Source organism: Eleutherodactylus coqui, chromosome 5 (assembly GCF_035609145.1).
Source record: "Eleutherodactylus coqui strain aEleCoq1 chromosome 5, aEleCoq1.hap1, whole genome shotgun sequence".
Lineage (NCBI taxonomy): Eukaryota > Metazoa > Chordata > Amphibia > Anura > Eleutherodactylidae > Eleutherodactylus > Eleutherodactylus coqui.
Window position 1 is genome coordinate 66,385,473 of NC_089841.1, and position 20,235 is coordinate 66,405,707.

Here is a 20,235-nt window from a genome sequence, read left to right on the forward strand (position 1 = left end):
ACCTGTTGGGGGTCCCTGAGGACTGGAGTTGAGAAACACTGATGTAAGGGAAAAAATTGCCTTCATTTATATTAAGCATACATATTCTGCAGCATTTTAGATGACTTGATATTTTGGGGTTCTACCTCTACTGGGGCACACAATTTTTAAATTCATCTATTAGCAACTTTTTGGAGTGTGGGAGGAAACTGGAGGAAAGCTACACAGGCAGAACACACAAACTCCATGTTGTTCTCAGATTTGAACCTAGGACCCCAGTGCTGCAAGGCAACAGTGCTAACTAATATGCTGATGCTGCTTCTTCTTCTTCCTCCTCCTCAACAAATGTATGCACTCTGTATAAATAAAGGTGATTATTATAAAGAAGAAACACGCACAAACACAGAGCGAACATACAAACTCCATGCAGATGTTGTCCTTGGCTGGATTTGAACCCAAGTCCCCAGCACTGCAAGGTAACAGGGCTAACCCCAGAGCCACCAATGAAACAAGAAAAAAAAATCGGGTGTGATGTCTCTAAAGCTGAAATTAGTTATCTACTCAGGACAACACCTGACCATAAGCTTGATCAGAGTATGTTCACACAAGACACATAATTTACTGTATGAGCCATGTGAAGGATATTTAAGAAATCTCATCCGCATGGAGTGGAAAAGACCCATAAGAAATCCGCAGTAGAATTGACACGTGGTGCAGATTTTGAATCTGCAGTATGTTAATTTATACTGCCGCATTTTCAGTGCGGATTCCAATTCTTCATACGAGGGTCTGAAATCCATTCCAAAATTCGCACCAATTGATTTAGTATAGATTTTCCGCTGCAGGTTTGCTGTGGATTTTCTCCTGCAGTCTTGTAAGTTCTCCATGTAAGTCGGTGTGGTCGAGCTAAAGGGAGAGGGAGAAAGCAGCGGTAGGCTCAGAACGTCCTCCTATACAATTTTTATCAATGAGGATGTGACGGCCATAGAGCAAGAGCTACTGAAACACTACAGTGCATCAACAACTCCTAAACATGTTTGTCCCGATACAGCAGCGTGGGCACACCTCCACCCTTCTGGATTCTGCTTCTCACTCAGAACGCCATTCTTTAGTCCCGCCCCTTCTTAAAGCCATAGCAATATATGATGCTCTGGCAAACTAAACATGATATAAACAATAGAAGAATAGGGCAAACATTAAAAAAAACATACTTCCTCCCACAAAGACAGTAAATGCTTACTTCTATTGTTCTCAAGAGATAAGCCAGCACCGGAGCTGCCTTGCTTCAGCTTACCTCCCTAAAGGTACTTTTATGCTGCTGGCCTGAATAATAATTGGAAACAGAAGATTCGGGCAATAGTCGTCCTGTGTACAAGCAGCCGTTGACAAGACACTGAGTGAAAAATCGTTAACTTTGCGGAATAGGTTGGTTTTTAGCAGAACTAAAAAACAAGCGACAGTCAGGCCATGTAGACCGGCAGCTGTTCATCTATAAACAAGTGTCTGTTTACTCTAAATGGAGGTGGGTGGTCGAAAGAGATCTCCTACCTGCTCTGCCTCCATTCATAGAACAACTATCCCATCTTTGTAAAGCACAGGGGAGATGGCCGGTGGGACGGTGGCAGGCGCTTATGTGCCCAACAGTCAACCTGTGTAAAGGTACCTAAAACACCTGAATATTGACGTGTATGGGACAGCTGGGGTAAACAGCTGTCAAATGAACAATCATTTTTCGGAAGGTTTTTGAATGTGTGTCGGCAATTTAAGTACCACCGCTGAGACACCAACAGGATGAGGGTTTCCGAGCACTGGTCCTCCTCACTGCACAACCATAGTGGTAATCAAGGATTTGCCCTGTCACTCCATTCAACATCTATGTGGCTGATGGAAACTGGTTAATGTTGCACTTGTTTGGCACAGAGTGTTAAGGCAGCAGAATGCAGTTCTAAGCTCTCGCTCATGACCTGAAGGTTGCAAGTTCAATCCCCGCATGGTTCACGTAGCTGGCTCAAGGTAGACTCAGCCTTCTATCCTTCTGAGTTTGGTAAAATCAGTATCCAGCTTGCTGGGGGTAATAAATACATCACCTGAAAGGCGGCTGTGGAATAAGTTTGTGCTATGCAAATAACAAGATTTTACACTCATAGCCATTGATTGCAGCAGCCATACTAAATCAACTGGTGTGGATTTCAGCATTGTTTTTTTTTACATAGCCATTGATTGGAACAGCACTGTATATACTGTGCTGGTGTAGTAAAGAGGTATGAGGAGCTCAAGACTTGCATTCTACTGATCTCAATGGAGCGGCCCTCGGCAATCTGACATTCAGCACCTAATAGATGCATAGGTGATAAATGTTCATCCAGGGTAGGAACCTCTTTTAGGTGTCGTTGTCCATGCATGATGCTTGGAAAGAGTTAATGCTTGGCTGCCTCCACTGAGTTTGGTGTTGGGTTCCCTTTAAATCCATAATCAGCCATTATCTGAACTCCTCCTGACATTATATACAAGCGGTAACTGGATCTGAAGTCTGTTTACAAATGAACCTCCACTTTATGATGGGCCATTATTTCTACTTGTTAGACTTTTATGTAACAAGACATCCATCATTAAGATATAAGCACCTAAATGTCACCGCTATTTAGCTGTAACGGGGATGGCAGCATTAACGATGCAATCTTCATTTTATCACTTCCACATTAAACATGAATTGATTTTATTTCTTCATATATCTGTTTTGGTCACATTAGTAAACTCCTGAAAAAAATCTAATTAGCCGCAGAACATAAGTGAATGTTTACCGGGGCATCACACGGTCCTCATTGTGGTACGAGAATTGATGGTGCAGTTGTTACCCTCTCGCCAGCCCAAAGGGGGAGGAAGGGGGTTATACGTTTTCATTATCCTACATGGTGGTTGAAATTTCTTTTGTTTGCTTCAGTTTCCTTTTGACAATCTACATTCTTCCATAAAATGCATAAACTGAATGATATACCTGGTGCCAGTTATGTAATCTGCTGCCTGCTATTAGTAAGTCGAATGAGTTCTAATAAGCAGTGCCAACTGATCTAAGAACAGCCCACAATATGACTAGGAGTGCTAATTCTCCAATGTTAGGAACATACAGGGAGCAAATTTGCTCTAATTTGCCCAATAGATATTAATGGTAGGTAGGAATCTAATTGGCTTGTTTGACATCAATCGAGACTCGGTATTGTATAACCGGATTGTCCAACATGCACTGCGGTCAATGGAAGGATGGTATTACCACAATGAGATATTTGAGGTCTGAAAACCTGTGGGGTATTGCACTCATCAAGAGATTCAGGTGGGGGTCTTTGACTAGGCCCAGAGATCTGCTTTGGTCAGTAGGAAAACTGGTTGGCTCCTTTACTTAATAAGCTTTCTGGGAACTGCCCAATTGCACAACCGGTCAGTCTGCCTCTCATGTCATTGGTATATGAAGGGAAAAAGGGATCTATACTGAATGGGCACTTAGAGACCCCCATCTAATAGCACCTTGGACTTCCTTTGGCCTTCAGAACCGCCGCAACTCATTGTGTATAGATTCCACCAAGTGCTGAATGGGTTCTGCAGGAATATTAGCCCATGCAGACAGGAAGCTTCTTGAAGTTGCTACAAATTACATTAGATGGAAGTATTGACTTGCTCTGAAAAGGTGATGTCATCGATGCATGCTGCTTGCGCTAAATTCTGACCCTTCCATCAGCATCTGGATCCATCTAACCAGGTGGTGGGGATTTTCCACTGCTCACCAATTCAATTTTTGCACTCTTTTGCTCTCTGGAGTCTCACCTTTCTGTTTCTTTTAGACACAATGGCGCTGGAACTGGTCATCCCATCCATGCTAAGCAATGATGGGTTGTGCATTCTGACACGTAAAGCCGTATTTACACGGACAATATTCTCGCCCACAAAACTCGCACAAAAATAAAGTTCATTGTTTGCAACAGGTCTATTTACTTTTTTCTCTTGTAGCGCATCCTATTTTTGTGTGAGACGCGGTGTCCACATTTTGTGCCATGCGAGTCACACCCGAGAATCTCGGTCTCGACTTGCTATCGGCCATGTAAATACATCCTTAGTTGGAGTAGCAGCATTGTATTTGGATGCAGTTTGCTTCAGGGTGCACTGCCTGGAGAAGACTTTGAGCACCACCCAATTGCACACATAGTAAATCTGCCTCTGATGTCATTGCTATATACAGCTGAATATATATACTTAGCATGACAAGAACGGCTCATATTAATGCTCTAATCCCTAGACCTTTGCCTCTCCATACTCTCACCCCACCCCTATGTTCCTAGTTTTCAATTAAATGCTCATTTTCCGAACCCTTTTGAAGCTTTGCCAGTGCAACAGTGAGCCCCTCCCAACGAAGGGTTAAACTAAAATTGTCTCTACTCATTAATTAAGATCGCCCACACACCCTCGACTTCAGATTAAGCGTCTCCGTCACCTCTGAACTTAAGCTTTTGTATGAAATGCAGAGATCAGCTGCTCCCTCACGACAACGCTCTTAGCAAATTAGAGAGGGGGGAATTGTGCTTCGCAAATATTCATCAAGACTTCATTTTCTATTAGTAGCGAGGAATGCTCTGAGACCCTAATTGTGCTCACGCTGAGACAGAAGAATTTTAATGTGCTTTAAATGGGCATCTGTCAGGACACTGATCCATCTTCTGTCACTTTGCCAGCAAGGTGAATGAAATACGGGCATGAAAGGTGGGCAGGGGCCCTTGGGTCGCCCAATATGTGTTCTGCTATAACCTGGCTAAGAACAGACTCTGAACATCTAAGGAGATTCCATCAGATTGGATACAAATATCACATTTTTATCTAAATATTCTTTCCATTGATTGAAGACCTGCTGCACCATCAGCTGACTTTAGCTAGTGGTGCATCTATACCTTCCTGCAACTTTGACTAATTCTACCCAAATACTATGAGATATCACTGCAACTAGGCTATATAGGCAGATAGTAAGCATATATATTATAGTGAAACCTTTATGGGTAGATCAATCTTTGATTTGCCAAAATCATGACTGCCATGTTATGTTCTTAAAGGTAGAGAGACCAGTTAGTATCACCCATCGTTGAGACTTTGTTGAACCATAATTGTGCATCATTTCTGTGTTGGTGAATAATGAGTCCTCTAGTAAGTGGAGGAGCTCGTCTACACCACATGTAGATGCCAACTTACAGAAAATGGGCAGCACTACATCCTGAGTTCTACTGTGAAGCTTCACCCCTTTAAGCCCTTCCCCATTTGATGACATGATCAACATCATCCATTAGGCTCTGTCCCTTTTTGATTATGCAACGGGTGTCACATGTGAAGTTCTGCCATTGCACTCACCTGCATCCTTACAAACTCGAGTAGTGGGAAGGATAGCGCCCCTAGTGGTAGGCTGAGTACAGCAGCACCCTCCCCCATGGACTTTGTCTATTTCGTTTTACCAAGGATGAAAACAAAAAACAGAGGGGAAATGTTAGATAGTGGAGGAACTCATCCACTGCATAAGAAGATGGAACCTTACAGAGAACGGCGGTGCCTGAGAAGCTCTGCCCCTTTTGCTAAGCCCCATCCATCTTGATGATACGTCTTGCGTTACCTGCTAAGCCTCATCTGTTTTGATGACACAACAGCCATCACCTGCTACCTCTAAGGCCGCCTGCAGATGGGCGGAATTTCCGCCCCTGGAAGCTGCCATAGGATTGCGTTAACAAACGCAATCCTATGCAGACGGCCGCGCGAAATCTCGCGTGGCAAACAAATCGCGGCATGTTCTATTTCTGTGCGAGGCTCGCAGAGCCCCGCACAGAAACGTCACTCACGGGCCGCCGGCTCCGCTGTGCGCATGCGCCGTCTGCCCGGCAGCCGGCACATGAAAGAGCCGGGGCCGCAGGAGCAGGTGAGTGTCATGCTGCTCTCTGCAGACACTCGGGTCGGGTCCCGCTGCGAGAATTCTCGCAGCCGGATCCGACCCGGCCGTCTGCAGGCGGCTTATGTCCTGCCTGCTCACTGCTGCACCATTACGTCATCTCACTTGCATTCTTACATGTCACACACTGGATTTACCACAATAGGGGGCAAAAGAACAAATATATCCAGCTGTGCAAAAGTTTTAGGCAGGTGTGGTTAAAATGCTACAAAGCAAGAATGCTTTCAGAAAAAGTGTTAATAGTTTATTTTGGTCAAATAATAAAATGCAAAGTGACCGAACAAAGGAGAAATCTAAATCACATCAATATTTGATGAGACCACCCTTTACCTTCACAACAGCATCAGTTCTTTGAGGTACACTTGCACACAGTTTTTGAAGGAACTCAAGTGATCAAACATCTTGGAGGACTCACCGCAGATCTTCTGTGTGTGTAGGCTTGCTCAAATCCTTCTGTCTTCGTGTAATCTCAGAAAGACTCCATAATGTTGAGATCAGGGCTCTGTGGGGCCATATCATCACTTCCAGGGCCCCCTGTTCTTCTTTACTCTGAAGATAGTTGTTAATTACATTGGCTGGTTGTTTGGGGTTGTTTTCCTGCTGCAGAATAAGTTTGGAGCCAATCAGACTCCACCCTGATACATGATGGATAAGTATCACTACTGACTATTTCTGGTCAGACTTCTCCATACAGTAGATAGGTGTACCTGGGTCCCACTGGCTTCTGCCAGTTATGAGCTATTGGCTCTGCCCGGCATCTCACTATTTTGAAGGGAAGTAAGCATAATGTGTCTTTCATCTGCTGCACTAAGTTTCCTTGGCCAACTACTGCATCTGTGGTCCTCAATGTTGCCCTTTTCTGTGTGCTTCTTTAAAAGAGCTTGAACAGGACATCTTGAAACCCCAGTCAATTTGCCATCTTTGCGTGGCAGAGACCTTGCTAATACAATATAACTACATTGTGTCTTGTTGCTGGGCTCAGTCTTGCCATTGTGTGTGACCTGTGACATGAAACTGTCTTCCACAACCTCACTTTTGTAGCAGAGTTTGGCTGTTCCTCACCCAGTTTTAAGCCTCCTACACAGCAGTTTGTGTTTCAGTTAATGGCTGTATGTCATCCTACATATGAAATGGATGTTCATTATCACCTGTTTGGTATAATTGGTTAATCACCTATAATCCTACAAAATCCCTGACTTTGCGCAAGAGTGCCTGTTGTGACGGTAAAGGACGGTCACACCAAATATCGATTTGAATTACTCTTTTGTTCAATGAGTTTTAATTTTGTTAACTAACAAACACTTCTATTTTATAAGAGAGATGCTTTGAAAGGGAGTAGAGCTGAGCAAGAACGCTCGGTTAAGGCAGTTACTCGAGCGAGCATCGCTCCTCTCGAGTAACTGCATACTCGGCCAAGAAAACTCCGGGGGTGCGGCGGGTAGCGCCCGCCTCCCCCCCCCAAAAGTTCTCGGATGAGTATGCAGTTACTCGAGAGGAGCAATGCTCGCTCGAGTAACTGCCTTAACCGAGCGTTCTTGCTCATATCTAAAAGGGAGACATATAAAAAAGAGGCTGTTTGACTAAGGGTGGCTTCACACGAGCATGACTTTTTGCGTGCATACCCACGCACAAAAACATGCTTCTATTTGCAACATTGCATTCCTTATGGTGTGTGCACATGTCCGTGCTTTACAGGCATGTACCTGCAAAGATAGGACATGCGTGTACCATTGGAAATGCACGCAATGGTCTGCCGGCACTCCTGCATTCATTTTCAGGGAAGAGCTTTAAATATAAGCCCTTCCCTGAAAAAGAAACATTTTAATGTAAAAAAAAATAAATATATATATATATATATATATATATACACTCACCTGTCCGCTGCTGCCGTGCCCCCCGCGGTAATGAAGAACACATCTGCCGCATGCGGCAGATGTTTCCTTCATCCCTGCTAGTTAAAAGAATTCCCTGCTGCTACATCTGCCGCATTTGTGACAGATGCAGTTGAGGAATTCTTCAATTCTCTACCGCACCTGTCACACATGTCATCTGCGGTAGAGGATTCTGCTGCCGGCAATTGATTTCATGGAAGGGCTTTAAATATAAGCCCTCCCCTGAAAATCAAGTAAAAGTGCTGTAAAAAAACAAAAAAAAATACATACTTACCTCCCTTTGGCTGCCGGGGCTGCTGAAAGAGCTGTTTGTGATTGGCTGACGTTCTCATTTAGACATGCAGATTTTGGTGTGGATTTTGACATCAGAAAATTGCACAGCATTCTGCAGAGTTTTCTGTCCCATTCGAAAGCTCCCCAAATTGTCTTAGATCCAAATGCAAAATATGGGTGAATGTAGATCTTCCACTGTAACAAGTTCTGTTCTTCTTTTGTCTTCTCAGGACCCGAGGGCTGCAACCTGTTTATCTACCATCTGCCCCAGGAATTTGGGGACACCGAGCTGATGCAGATGTTCCTGCCTTTCGGTAATGTCATCTCCTCGAAAGTGTTTGTGGATCGGGCGACAAACCAAAGTAAATGCTTTGGTGGGTAAAGATAACAAACATAATAAGCTTCATCCAGGAATTTTAAAAAAAGGGTTTTTCTCTATAGACACTCACCTGCTCAAACTGCTTGATGTCATTGTAATATTCTCTCCTCTAGCCTGATGTCTGCTCGTGATAGGGACCAAACCAAGAAGGCGACAAATAGAACCACTTAGAGCGTTGTTTCTTCAGAAATCAATGGGATCGCTGCATTGAATAAATATGGTGTCATCCAGTGATGGGGTCTGGGCCTCCAATAAGCATTCCATGTACAGGGGGTAATAGGCTGAACTGGATGGACATATGTCTTTTTTGGCCTTACATACTATGTTAATTCAATTTTCTAATATACTTTGCTTATAAATTACTTACTGTTTTGAATATCTCTGCTTGATGTCAAAGAATGGAAATCTTTATTATTTACTTCTAGAGAATGGAAATCTGTCAAAGGCTTACACAGGGGCACAACTTGCTAGGCTGGCTTTCCATTCATCAGTTATGTCCAGCCAATGTTTTCATACTGGAGCTGGACACAACTGGTGCCTTTTTAGTGAATTTTTTGCACCAGTCCCAGCAGCTATACCCGGATAGAAAAAAGCTGCATGCGGCGCCTTTCTATCCATTGGAAGGAGGCATTGGTATTAAAACTAATGCGTTGTATGTCAGATGGCTAGGTGTATGGGAACCCAGCCTTACAAAACTCATTCTTGAAAGACCATGCCACCGAATTTCATCCTTTGCAATGTATAAAGAGGAATAGGCAAGAAATCTTAGCAATTCACTTACCGTAATATATTGAGATTACATGACCAGGACTAGTTTCTGTATATTGGCAGCAAGCAGAGATCTTGAAAACAGTGCAAAACCTGGAACACAAAAGTTTGTAAAAAAGTTTCAGAACTTTTCATTATTCAATCAGTTCTGTAACATAGAGCTGGATGTTTTTTGCAGATGACACATATTGCATAAGATGTATGAAAAGGTGGTACTGTATAGACCTGTGGCTGGCACACTGCTGTCTTGGCATCATTGGTTATAGTGATTGGTATGTGGTGTAATAATTATTTTCTGTGCACCAAGTGATCAGGATTCCTGCTTAGAATTACTCAGAGTTGTACATGGAGCAGAGGGGCCCCATAGAGCAAAATCAAAATAAGGCCCCATTGTTCATGCCACCACTGCTCATGGTTGTCCTCTTTGACTTGAGGGTGCAGCACTATTTCATGCCCCTTTTCCTATTCTTTATTGGAGAGAAGAGTGACATGACTGGGGAAAACCTAAAATGGGGCCTCTTCTCTCTATGTGCCCCACAGCAGCTGTATGTATATATTATATATCTAATAATCTAATAGTATAACATCACTCCAGTCTCATTAATGCTTGTCTATTAGAAGATTGTGGTATGCAGCCCTCATTAAATGGCTTGTCCAGTTGTAAACTATTGATGGTCTATCCTTGAGATAAGCCATCAATAGTAGATCAGCAGGAGATCTGCCACCTGGGATCAACACTGATCAGCTATTCTTGTGGTTGTTGTGCTTGTGCATTGAACTGATTTCTGCAGGAAGCAGAAAGGCCATTCACTTCAACGGGAACTTTGCTTGTAATACCAAGCTTGGCCACTGCAGTGGGAACAGAGTTATATGCTTCCTGGAGAAATCTGCTCAGTGCACCAGTGCAACGACCCCAAGAATAGCTGATCGTTGGAGATCCTGGACAGCAGACCCTTACTAATCTACTATTGGTAGCCATCAATAGTTTACAACTGGACAACTCCTTTAATGTATTGCATTTAAAGATACAGTACAGATATAGCAGAGTTAGGTTCAAGCACCTTTTTAAAGCAGGTAATGTAGTTCCCTAAGATATTTGCATTAGATGAAATGTACAGCACTGCTATTAGATTACTTTATGTATGGAGCTATTATTTCTTTACTATAGCTTGGTATTATTTGAGCACTGTATGGTGGCATTATTTGAGCACTGTATGGCGGTATTAGGCATTCTGTGGCACTGCTGCTCAGTCACTGTAAAGTATACTATTGTTGCAATGGATAGTGTGATAGTATTGTTATTTGGCTGTGTGTGATATTGGGCACTAGCTTGTATGGTGCTGATAATTACTTACTGTATGTTCATTTTATGACAGTACAACATATGGCAGTAATAGATGGTGCGGCACTATTTTTAGAAGATGTTTTCTAATCTGGTGAGGAACTAGTAAATTTCTAAAACAGCCGGCTGATCATAGTTTACCCGGCCGCAGCATTATAGGAGAAAATGGAACGTCAATCAAGCAGGTGTTTGTGGCGAGAATGCGATCAAGGCAGTCAGCGCTGTGATTGGTTAAATTGGCGACGAATCACAAAACTAATCATGTGTTTCCATTTAAATGTACGCCTTGACCTTGAATGAGCTATAGTTGGGTGAAGCTTGAATTTCACCAAATTGGTTCATTCATCTTTAGCGCAGGACTGATTTTGGGAGTTATCTTACCGTTCAGACAAGATTTGCAACACTAGACAACGCCAAATGTATCATCCAAAGTATATATATATACAGATGTAAAGTGGTTCTCCTGGCAATTTTTTATTGGTGACCTATTCTCAGGATAGGTCATCAATAGTTGATCGTGGGGGTCTGCTGCTCGGGACCCTGGCTAATCAGCTGTTCAGGTACCCACTGTTACCGGCAAAGCACACAGGGTATGAAGTGGAAGCTGATGCAGTGACCCCGTATAGTGAGCAGTGCTGGTAATTACAGGCACAGTTCCCATTAAAATCAAGGAGAGCTGCTCCTAAAAATACTAGAGCTGGCCAATACACAGGGATAGGAGCGATCTGCCTCCACTCCATACCCTGTGTGTTTTGCCGGTGACAATAGGTGCCCAAATTGCTGATCATTTGAGGTCCCAAGCAAAGGGCCCCCACGATCAATGCAGAAGATAGGTCATCCATAAAAATTGTGTGCAAGACACCGGTGACATGACTGGTGCATCATAACTCAATTTACAGCATTGCAATACATTACAGTTAACTTGTCATAACTCGTTAAACTTTAAAGCAACCGTCTTGTTTCAGGACAAAATTTCGTCCCAAGTCAAGAGGAGGAGAGGGATATATTAACTGCAGTTGTTCTTAATCTGCCACCCCTCCAATCTGCCAATTCTGAGCTTCATTTTCAGCCATCGAAGATGGCAACAGCTATTTTCCATCTGCCTAATGCACACTGTGCACTGCTTTCTGATTGGACAGTGGTGGTCATGTGAGCAGCTCTGGCCAATGAGAGCAGGTATAATGCATTCGTAGTCTAACACTAACAATGCACTGTGGGGATTAGGTAGTCTGAAGATTGAGTCAGCTATTTGGGATAGCTGAAAAGAGGAACCAGAAGTGATGAATCGGAGGGATGGCAGGCAAGAACAACTGCAGGTAATATACCTGCCTTCCCCTCGGGTCTTGGGACAGAATTTTGTCCCGAAACCAGAGGGTTGTTTTAAGTTGATGTTTAATACATCTGCATAATGTAGTTTCTTTGCTAATTCTTTTAAAACTCTTAAAGGGTTTTGTTATTCTGGACCTTTAATAATAAGCTGATTACAAAATGTTTTGCTGCTTGGATTCTAAGTGATCGGTTGTGATCTGTAGGAGATCCTGGCAGCAAGTGTTCAATTTTCGTTCTGTGCCACCACAGGAGAAATGAAGCATTATATAATTCTCATGTAAATCTATGGGCTGTATGTGGACAGGTTTGGTACTCCAGAGTAAGATACATTGGTTGTAGAGATGAAGGTCCTAAATTGGTCACCTATCCACCTCTACTAACTTAGACATCCCTAATAAGATATTTGAAAATGGGTTTTATAAACCAGACTGCCCCCTTGAAGGGCAACTCCAGACAAGAACTGAAAAAATCAGCTTTGGTTTTTGGTTAGACCACGCCGTAATCTCTCCTCTCCCAATGTTTTCCTATTTTTCATATATATTACCACTACTCAGCTTGTCAGTGAAGAGTAAGTGGCATAACTATGACCTGCCCTGGAGTTTGCATAGGAAATACACATTTTGGACGCTAGCGAGTATGTAGACTGCAGGACAGGTTTACTGAGGGAAGGGGGTGTATTGAGACTAACTTTGGGTACACGTAAAAGGTATGTGCTAGAGATGGGCGAGTATACTCGCTAAGGCACATTACTCGAGCGAGTAGTGCCTTAGCCGAGTATCTCCCCGCTCGTCTCTAAAGATTCAGGGGCCGGCGCCGTTGACAGGTGAGTTGCGGCGGGGAGCGGGGGGGGGGAGAGGGAGAAAGAGATCTCCCCTCCGTTCCTCCCCGCTCTCCCCCGCCGCTCCCCGCCCCCCGCCTGCCCCCGAATCTTTAGAGATGAGCGGGGAGATACTCGGCTAAGGCACTACTCGCTCAAGTAATGTGCCTTAGCGAGTATACTTGCTCATCTCTAGTATGTGCCCCTTCCAAGGGTCCCTATTATTATACATTATAGTAGTCAATGTTTTAGGTTCACATCACACATTTTCTGAATCATTTCTACATTTAAGAAACAAAATTAAATGTCTTAAATGTAAATTTATTTGGTATTCAACTCTTTAAACACCTTATCTAATATATACTATCTTAGCAAGTGTATTTGTACACCTGAGCAAGAATCAAAAGTAAATGAATAAATCAATCAGCACCTCATGTTTAGCCAGGTGTATATCTTAGAAAAAACAGGTGGGTGGGTACTCACCTGGTGCTCAGTGGAATTCTCTGGATAGAGAAACCACTGGCACCTAGTATCCACGGTGGCTTTGTATATCAATCTGGGTTCTCGATCCAGTCCACTGGAGATTCGTCATGGGGTTGCAGCCTCTCTCCCGGCTGTAGGTTCCAATGGAGTCCAATCGATATATGAAAAATCCCTGCACTCAGGAACCCAGAAAAATCATTAGTACGTTCTTCAATCTGTGCATTTATTGTGCGACGCGTTTCAGCGGTATAATTTGCCTTTCTCAAGCTTACAATCCTCTAACAAATACAGTGCATCTATATATAGAAAAAGTTTAAAATCCACTTACACTCACTCTTGCTCGCGGAGAACGCCATCTTGGTGTCACGTGATCGGACAAGCCGAATCATGTGACTCACCACATCATTCCAAGTCACGTGGTTACCCACGTCATTTACACATTCATATATAAAAAATCCTCTATTTCCATATCGGGATGTGTATTGTCCGGGATGTGTATTGTCCATATCGTCCCCAAAGATGTTCAGGTTGGGACTCTGTGCAGCCAGTCCAATCGTAGAACATCGATAGCCTCAAACCAACATAAAACAGCATTGGATTTGTGACAAGGCGCGTTGTCTTGTTGGAAGTATTGCTGACCATTCCCAGAGTATTGCCACATTGTTGGCAGCACATCATTGTCTAGAATGTCAGGGTACACATCCGTGTTCATGGTTCTTGTCACTGTAACCAAAATACTGTGACCATGTCATGTAAAACATCCCCAGTCTATATAGGAAACTCTGTGGTACTTGGCACAAAGCACTCAGGCAGAAGGCATTCCCTAGGCATTTTACACACCCTGGTACCTCCATATGATTTGAACATGGATTAGTGTGATCTGCCACTTCATAGAATGTTCTTCCATTGCTCATCTGTCCATTGGCAACGTGCTTTGTACCATTGTAAATGGGCTGATGCATCTTCTTTGAGATTACTTACTAGTCATTTGCAGGATGAATGGAGGGAACTACCAGCTGACATGTATCAGACATTAGTAGAAAATATGCTATGGAGACTGTCCAATATCATTAGGTTCAAAGGAGGTCCCGCTAAGTATAAACATATGGAAATAAATGCTACTTTTGATTCTTGCTCAGGTGTCCAATTACTTTTGGTAGGATAGTGTACTCTAGCATTAGCTTGAGAGTGAAGTTGTCCTCACAAAGTTAATACAAACATTCAGAAGAAATAAGAATAAAGTTATTACAAATCCACTTCTAATCTATCAAATCCCACTCAGAATCTTTATTTTCAAATGGAGGATACTTGGAAGAGACTTGAATATTCGCAGGAATGGCCGAATGTGAAAATCACTGCAAGGATGCATAGACGACTCCTGAAAGAAGTTCCATCAAATATTAGAAGAAGATGCAGAGATGTGCAATTGAGGTCAACACTCAGGACTCTTCAATAAGTAAGCAGGCAGGCCAATATAGGATTCATGGGAGAGGAAGAAGAAAAACATGATCCTACAAGGACATCAGTGCTCTGCAGGGATTTCCAAGCCATGTTCTTTGGAAAGAGGAGCTACAAGTGCAACTCTAAGGACAACACATGTCACATTATGTCTGATGTATGGCTGTGGTGACGGTACAATAGTTTGGGGGCGTTCTGCTGCTTCAGGACGTGGACAGCTTACCCTCATTGAAGGATCAGTAACCTCTGCTACAATGTAGCAAGAAATTCCTAAAGATACCTAACTTTTCAGACCACTAAGGCTATGTTCCCATCTGGGTTGGGAACGTCAATCACAGATGCCGAAGGGAAAAGTCCTGCATGAAGGACTTTTTTGCCCAGTAAAATCCTGGACAGCGGATTACCCTTTTCTGCTCCTATAACAATGCAGGAAAATTGAACCCCTGAACGCAAATGTGAACATAGCCCTATGCTCAACTAATAGCCTGCGTGTGGCTCATCAGTCTTATATTATACTTTCATTAACAATTTTTTTTTGTTTTACCATTATAAATCATAGCTGAAGTGCACAATCTCTGCCCCTCCTAACCTGCTATGTACGGTTATCTCTACATTGTAGGCATCATATCTGTATCCAGTTTGCTTTGGGCAAAGCAGTATGATTCTTATTGGACTGATCTTTCTTAGCTGCTTTACTAGGTCTTGCCTTTTTGCACGGTCACAGTACGTATAGAGATCTCTATACAGTTTATGCCGTGAGCATGCAACCACACAAGAGCTTGTAAAACAACCAATAAAGATCAATCCAGTACGAATTATACATCTTTGGCCACAGTAAACCGGAGACACACAAAATTTCTACAACATAAAGATAACCGTACATAGCAGGTTAGCAGAGGCAGAGATTGTGTACACACTGACTGCAGGTCGGAGAGCTGTGTGAGTCCAAGCTGAGCCTGTGAAGACACTCCCTACTCCACATCTAAGAAACCTCCTAATGTCCTAGTTACCACAGAAGCTGAATGCCTAATGACAAGCAGTGGATTGCAGAGAGCTGCTCTCCAACCTTGATTTACAGTGATGACGACACACAGAGGCTATTAAAGGACACTTTATGGATCAGCCCTCTCCACACAGTTCTGTTTTGTACTGCTTCTTTCAATTTGACCATTTGCATGTTACTGTCAACTTTGATAGTATCAACTGAGTGCGTTCTTAGGTGTCCAGGTCTTCTCTGACCACTCCAAGCATATTATCAATGTTTCTAATGAATTAGCTTGCATTATGTGGCCAAAGTATGAGAGTTTTGTAATTTTGCCCTCCAATGAAAGCTTCGGTCTAGGACTGTTTTGCTAATGATTTTGGCATCCAATGAATTCTTAGGAGTTTCCTCCAGCACCAGAATTCAAAGGCATCAATTTTCCTCCCGTCCGTTTTCTTCAGTGTCCATCATAGGAACTTTACATAGATGAGGAGAAACAAAAGTTTTGAACTGTTCTGCTCAAAGTTCTGACTTGAACCCACTAGATATGTTGTGAAAAGCCCTCAAAATGCGTTGCTCATAGAGGAAAACATCTCAATGTATGGATGAACGCAGGTGCAAAAGGGAAAATAAAACTCATCATCTTCAATGTGAAAGACTGAAAGCCAATTATAGGAGTCTTTCAGTTGCCCCCAAGACAGCCAGTTATTTAAGAGGGCAATTCCGTTTTCTGATTGGTGATATGATAAAGAACTTTATCCCTCATAGTCATAGATGAGGAACAACTGAGTGTGACTAATAGGGGTCATCCGAAGGGGTTAATACTTTTTCACATTTCTATACGATTAATGGGGAAAGATAACCCCTTCCTTCCGGGAGACTTTATGACTTATTCCTGGGTCATTCTCCTTGCAGTTTCGGGCTGTTTTCCTATCAGCCGCTGATGCTGAACACTTCCACTTCTCTCAGCCGCTCACAATTGGGAGATTATTCCTTTGCACAATCCTATTAGGTCTTTATAGGGAAAGTTTCCCTGCAGCAAAAAGTTTACCAGCAAAATATCAGAAAACCGTATCAAAGACAAGAAGCAAACTGTTGTTGTCAGAGGGATTTCCCATCGATAAATCCGTTTGTTTTTCCGTCAGGGCTGCAGCCAGGAAAAGTCTGATAAACACAAGTCCCGGAGCTTCTGGCAGCGGCTTGGACATTCTAATTCATTTTCAACATGTTAATGTTGATGCCAGTCTTCCCTCCCCCAGCTTAGGCCATGTTCCCTGTGGCATTCTGGGGGTTAAATTATTCATGGCAGTGATGCAGATTTAAGACATCAAAGAGAAGATGATATTTTTTATTGGCTTATTTTTATTCTACTTACAGAGACCATGAAAAAGGTTTTTCAGGAGCGATCGCTGTGAATTTATCTGTATAATAAAATTAGCTTCTATGGCGTCGGGTAAAACGGCTCCCACGGTGAACTGATCCCGTACGCTATAAAAGAGCATTTCCACCTAAAATCCCCATACATCGAAGTCCTTGAGTCGTCCTCTGCTGTCAGTTGTAAGCTTTATCTGTTCCAGGGAAAGCTGGGTGATGACTAATATGACTGCCCTGCCATTACAGTTGTCGTAGAATTATCACCCAGCTGTTATATACGCCGGGTTTCGGTATATTGTTTATTGCCGAAATCCACATAAAAAATGCTTGAATTTGTATTTATTGCAAATAGAGATTGCAGGAAAAAAAGCAGCAGCAAGTCGCACGGTTTCCGCCGAGCACAGAGGGCGATCAGACACGGCTCTGTTCACACCTGCATTCTGGGTTTCAATCATAGATCCGGCGCAAAATCATGGGCGCAAATCTGATGGATCCCATTACAGGTCTGTCGGGTGCTATTCGTATCAGTTAAGTGTTGGGTCCTGCTCCTCCGTCATTTTCATTGGTCAGCTCCTAGGATGTTGCGCAGGTGTTAACAAAACCATAGGATGGCATTGTATGGGACAACTATCGATGGAACAGTCACTGGAAATAGTCACTAAAGCGCACCAGCGACTGTTCTTTGTGTGCTTTTACACTTGCTCAATTTTGCAATCATTGAACAAATTTTGGGGAGTATTTCGGGCTCCTGCAGATGAGCATAGTCGCAAAAATGCTCGCCCCTGTGCAATGTAATTGCGCAGTTAATTAGTCTTTTTTTTGCACCCATGTCTGCGCAAATACAGCGCGCATTTACGCAGGCACCGCTCGTTGTCATGAGAAGGGGAATCACCCCCGCCCTGATTCAGATGGCTATTAAGCCAAATTAGATGCCGGTGTTCGCGGTTACGCCGGAAGATGGCGGCATGTCCTGTCTTTTCTTGGCCGTAGTATTTACAGACGAGAAATCCCAGCAGTGAAAACGAAATCCGTATAATGGGACAAAACAAAATCGCTGACCTCTATGGGATTTCAGTGGTTTCGTTTTCACCACCTCTGTTCCCGACCGTGATCTGTACACTCGGGAAAAATTGGACCCGCCCTATCTTTTCCAAACATAATGAATACATTGCGTGGGAGAGATCAGGTAGCCGCTATCTGCCCGCCTCTTTTTTCAAACTGGCGCCGAGTTTGAACTGCCAGAGAGGAAGAAGAAATCCCCCTTATTGAAGCGCAGTGACGCTCCGCACTGCTGAACGTAGTTACACTGATGGTACTGTGAAAAAGCCCTTAGTTACATTAAATCAAGCCCGCTGTTTTTGACCACCTGTCAGCGCAGCGCTGTGTTGAACTACGGAAACAATGTAGCGCCGCACCGTGCTACAGCATGTCCATAGCTCCCATTCACTTCAGTGGGAGCTACAGAAACAGTGCTGAGCTGAAGAGCCGGGCTGTTGAAGCCAGCGGCCGGGGGTTGGTACCTATAGCAGCGGGTTCTCATCCCGGTCATGGAAAGCAGGGATACAAATACCCCTTTATATGTAACCGTTCCGTGTGCAGATTCTGCAGCATGCAAACGGCAAAACTACATATTTGCGTATGAAAAGTTTTGCCCACAATACGCAGAAAATAGAACTCAATGGGTTCGTCCACATGCGCGTATTTGGCTTGCACAATCCGATTGTGCAAAAATTAAAATACACAGCTTACTCTATTTTCCTGTGCATGTACACAGAGAAAAAGGACATTTTGAATTCATTTGGCCATTTCAATGGCTGGGTGCATCGGTGCACAAAAACAGGCGCAAATACGCTTACACCGTCGTTTGGGTGCTTTTACACAGCAATATAATTTAGAAGGCGCATGCAAACAGCGATGACCAGCGAACGTATATCGTTTACAACAATTGTGTCGTTTTGATTGTTCATTTGAACGTAACCGTGCCTCTAGTTAACCCTTCTGTCACTGCTTTCTATTACGCAAATTGCTGTGACGCCCGTTTACACCAAAGGATTTGCTGCAGATGAAAGATCCACCCAGTGAGAATCTAGTGATCGCTCGGTCGCTGCACGCGTTTACACATAACAATTATAGTGGAAATCACTCGATCTCACAATTATATACGATGATCATTGGGGCCCTAAGCCAAGGGACTGGGATCCAGACCTGATGGAAATGCTCTTTCAGTGCAGGAGAAAAGTTTCCTCCCAACCTAATTAAAACTTCCAATAAATGTTTGCGGCGTAGGACTAGTCACATGACTGCGGGAAGGTATTGTAGAGACGTAAATGAATCAAATCCAAAATAATTTTTTTTTTGCAGTCCTCTCCTTACCAGATGTGAATCGTTTTACCCAGAACACAAGGCAAAAGTTGCCTTTGAAGTCGTCAAACGCTTCTCTGGATGGTTCTAATGATGAATCTTGTTAAACCTGACACAGATCATTAGACAGAAACTCTTTTGTGAGACCAAAGGACCTTGTGGAATGCAGAAAAGGGGGGAAAAAAGGAAAACAACTTGATATGTATTATTATATGGCATGGGATCTGTGAGTCTGGTCCATCACAGGTGAACGCATGTCGGGCATTATAAGAGGCGCACTGTTCTTAATAATGTGGAGAAATGAAAGCCAGCCTCGATGCTTGAAAGTCCATTGTGCTGCAGCCAGATAGACGGCTAGGACATGATTAGACAGGACGCATTCTGTATATTGTCATAGACGGACACGGGATTATACTGGATTATTAGCGCAGTAGCACATACACTACAGTGGTGTGTTCAGAATAGTTTCCTACCAAAAAACAGCCATATATCTGAATCTAGAAAAGCTGGGTGGTCACCACTATGGCTGCCATTATAAATATCAAAGGGGTTGTCATGTAAGTTTCCTTGTCAAGCCCTTCTGCGGTGTATAAAACGTTTGGACCTTCAAACTGCCTTTGACTACTCCCTTTTATGGCATTACGAAATGGAGAGTCCGTAGAGGTGCACTAAAGTTAAATCATTCCTTTCATCTAAGATGAAGACAAACCTTCTCCATATGCCCTATTAGTGTTTACGGACATCATAGAAGGAGGTTACCATTTGGAAGCCCTCTCTATGAGCCAGAACAGAAAGCTTCTCTGCAAGAGGCTTTGAAGGAAGCTGCAGTG

General features: G+C 43.2%; 1 protein-coding gene across 8 annotated transcripts in view; it reads left to right on the forward strand.

Moving 5' to 3' along the window:
• The window catches only part of CELF4 (CUGBP Elav-like family member 4), a 1,036,963-nt gene that overhangs the window by 966,446 nt on the left and 50,282 nt on the right, over positions 1 to 20,235 (forward strand). For 4 of the 8 annotated variants that reach the window (XM_066602625.1, XM_066602626.1, XM_066602627.1 and 1 more), the window contains exon 11: positions 8,343 to 8,486. In XM_066602625.1, the coding sequence (XP_066458722.1) occupies positions 8,343 to 8,486 (144 nt within the window). The remainder of the gene's footprint in view (positions 1 to 8,342; positions 8,487 to 20,235) is intronic. The other 4 variants (XM_066602629.1, XM_066602632.1, XM_066602630.1 and 1 more) reach the window with 1 other exon arrangement.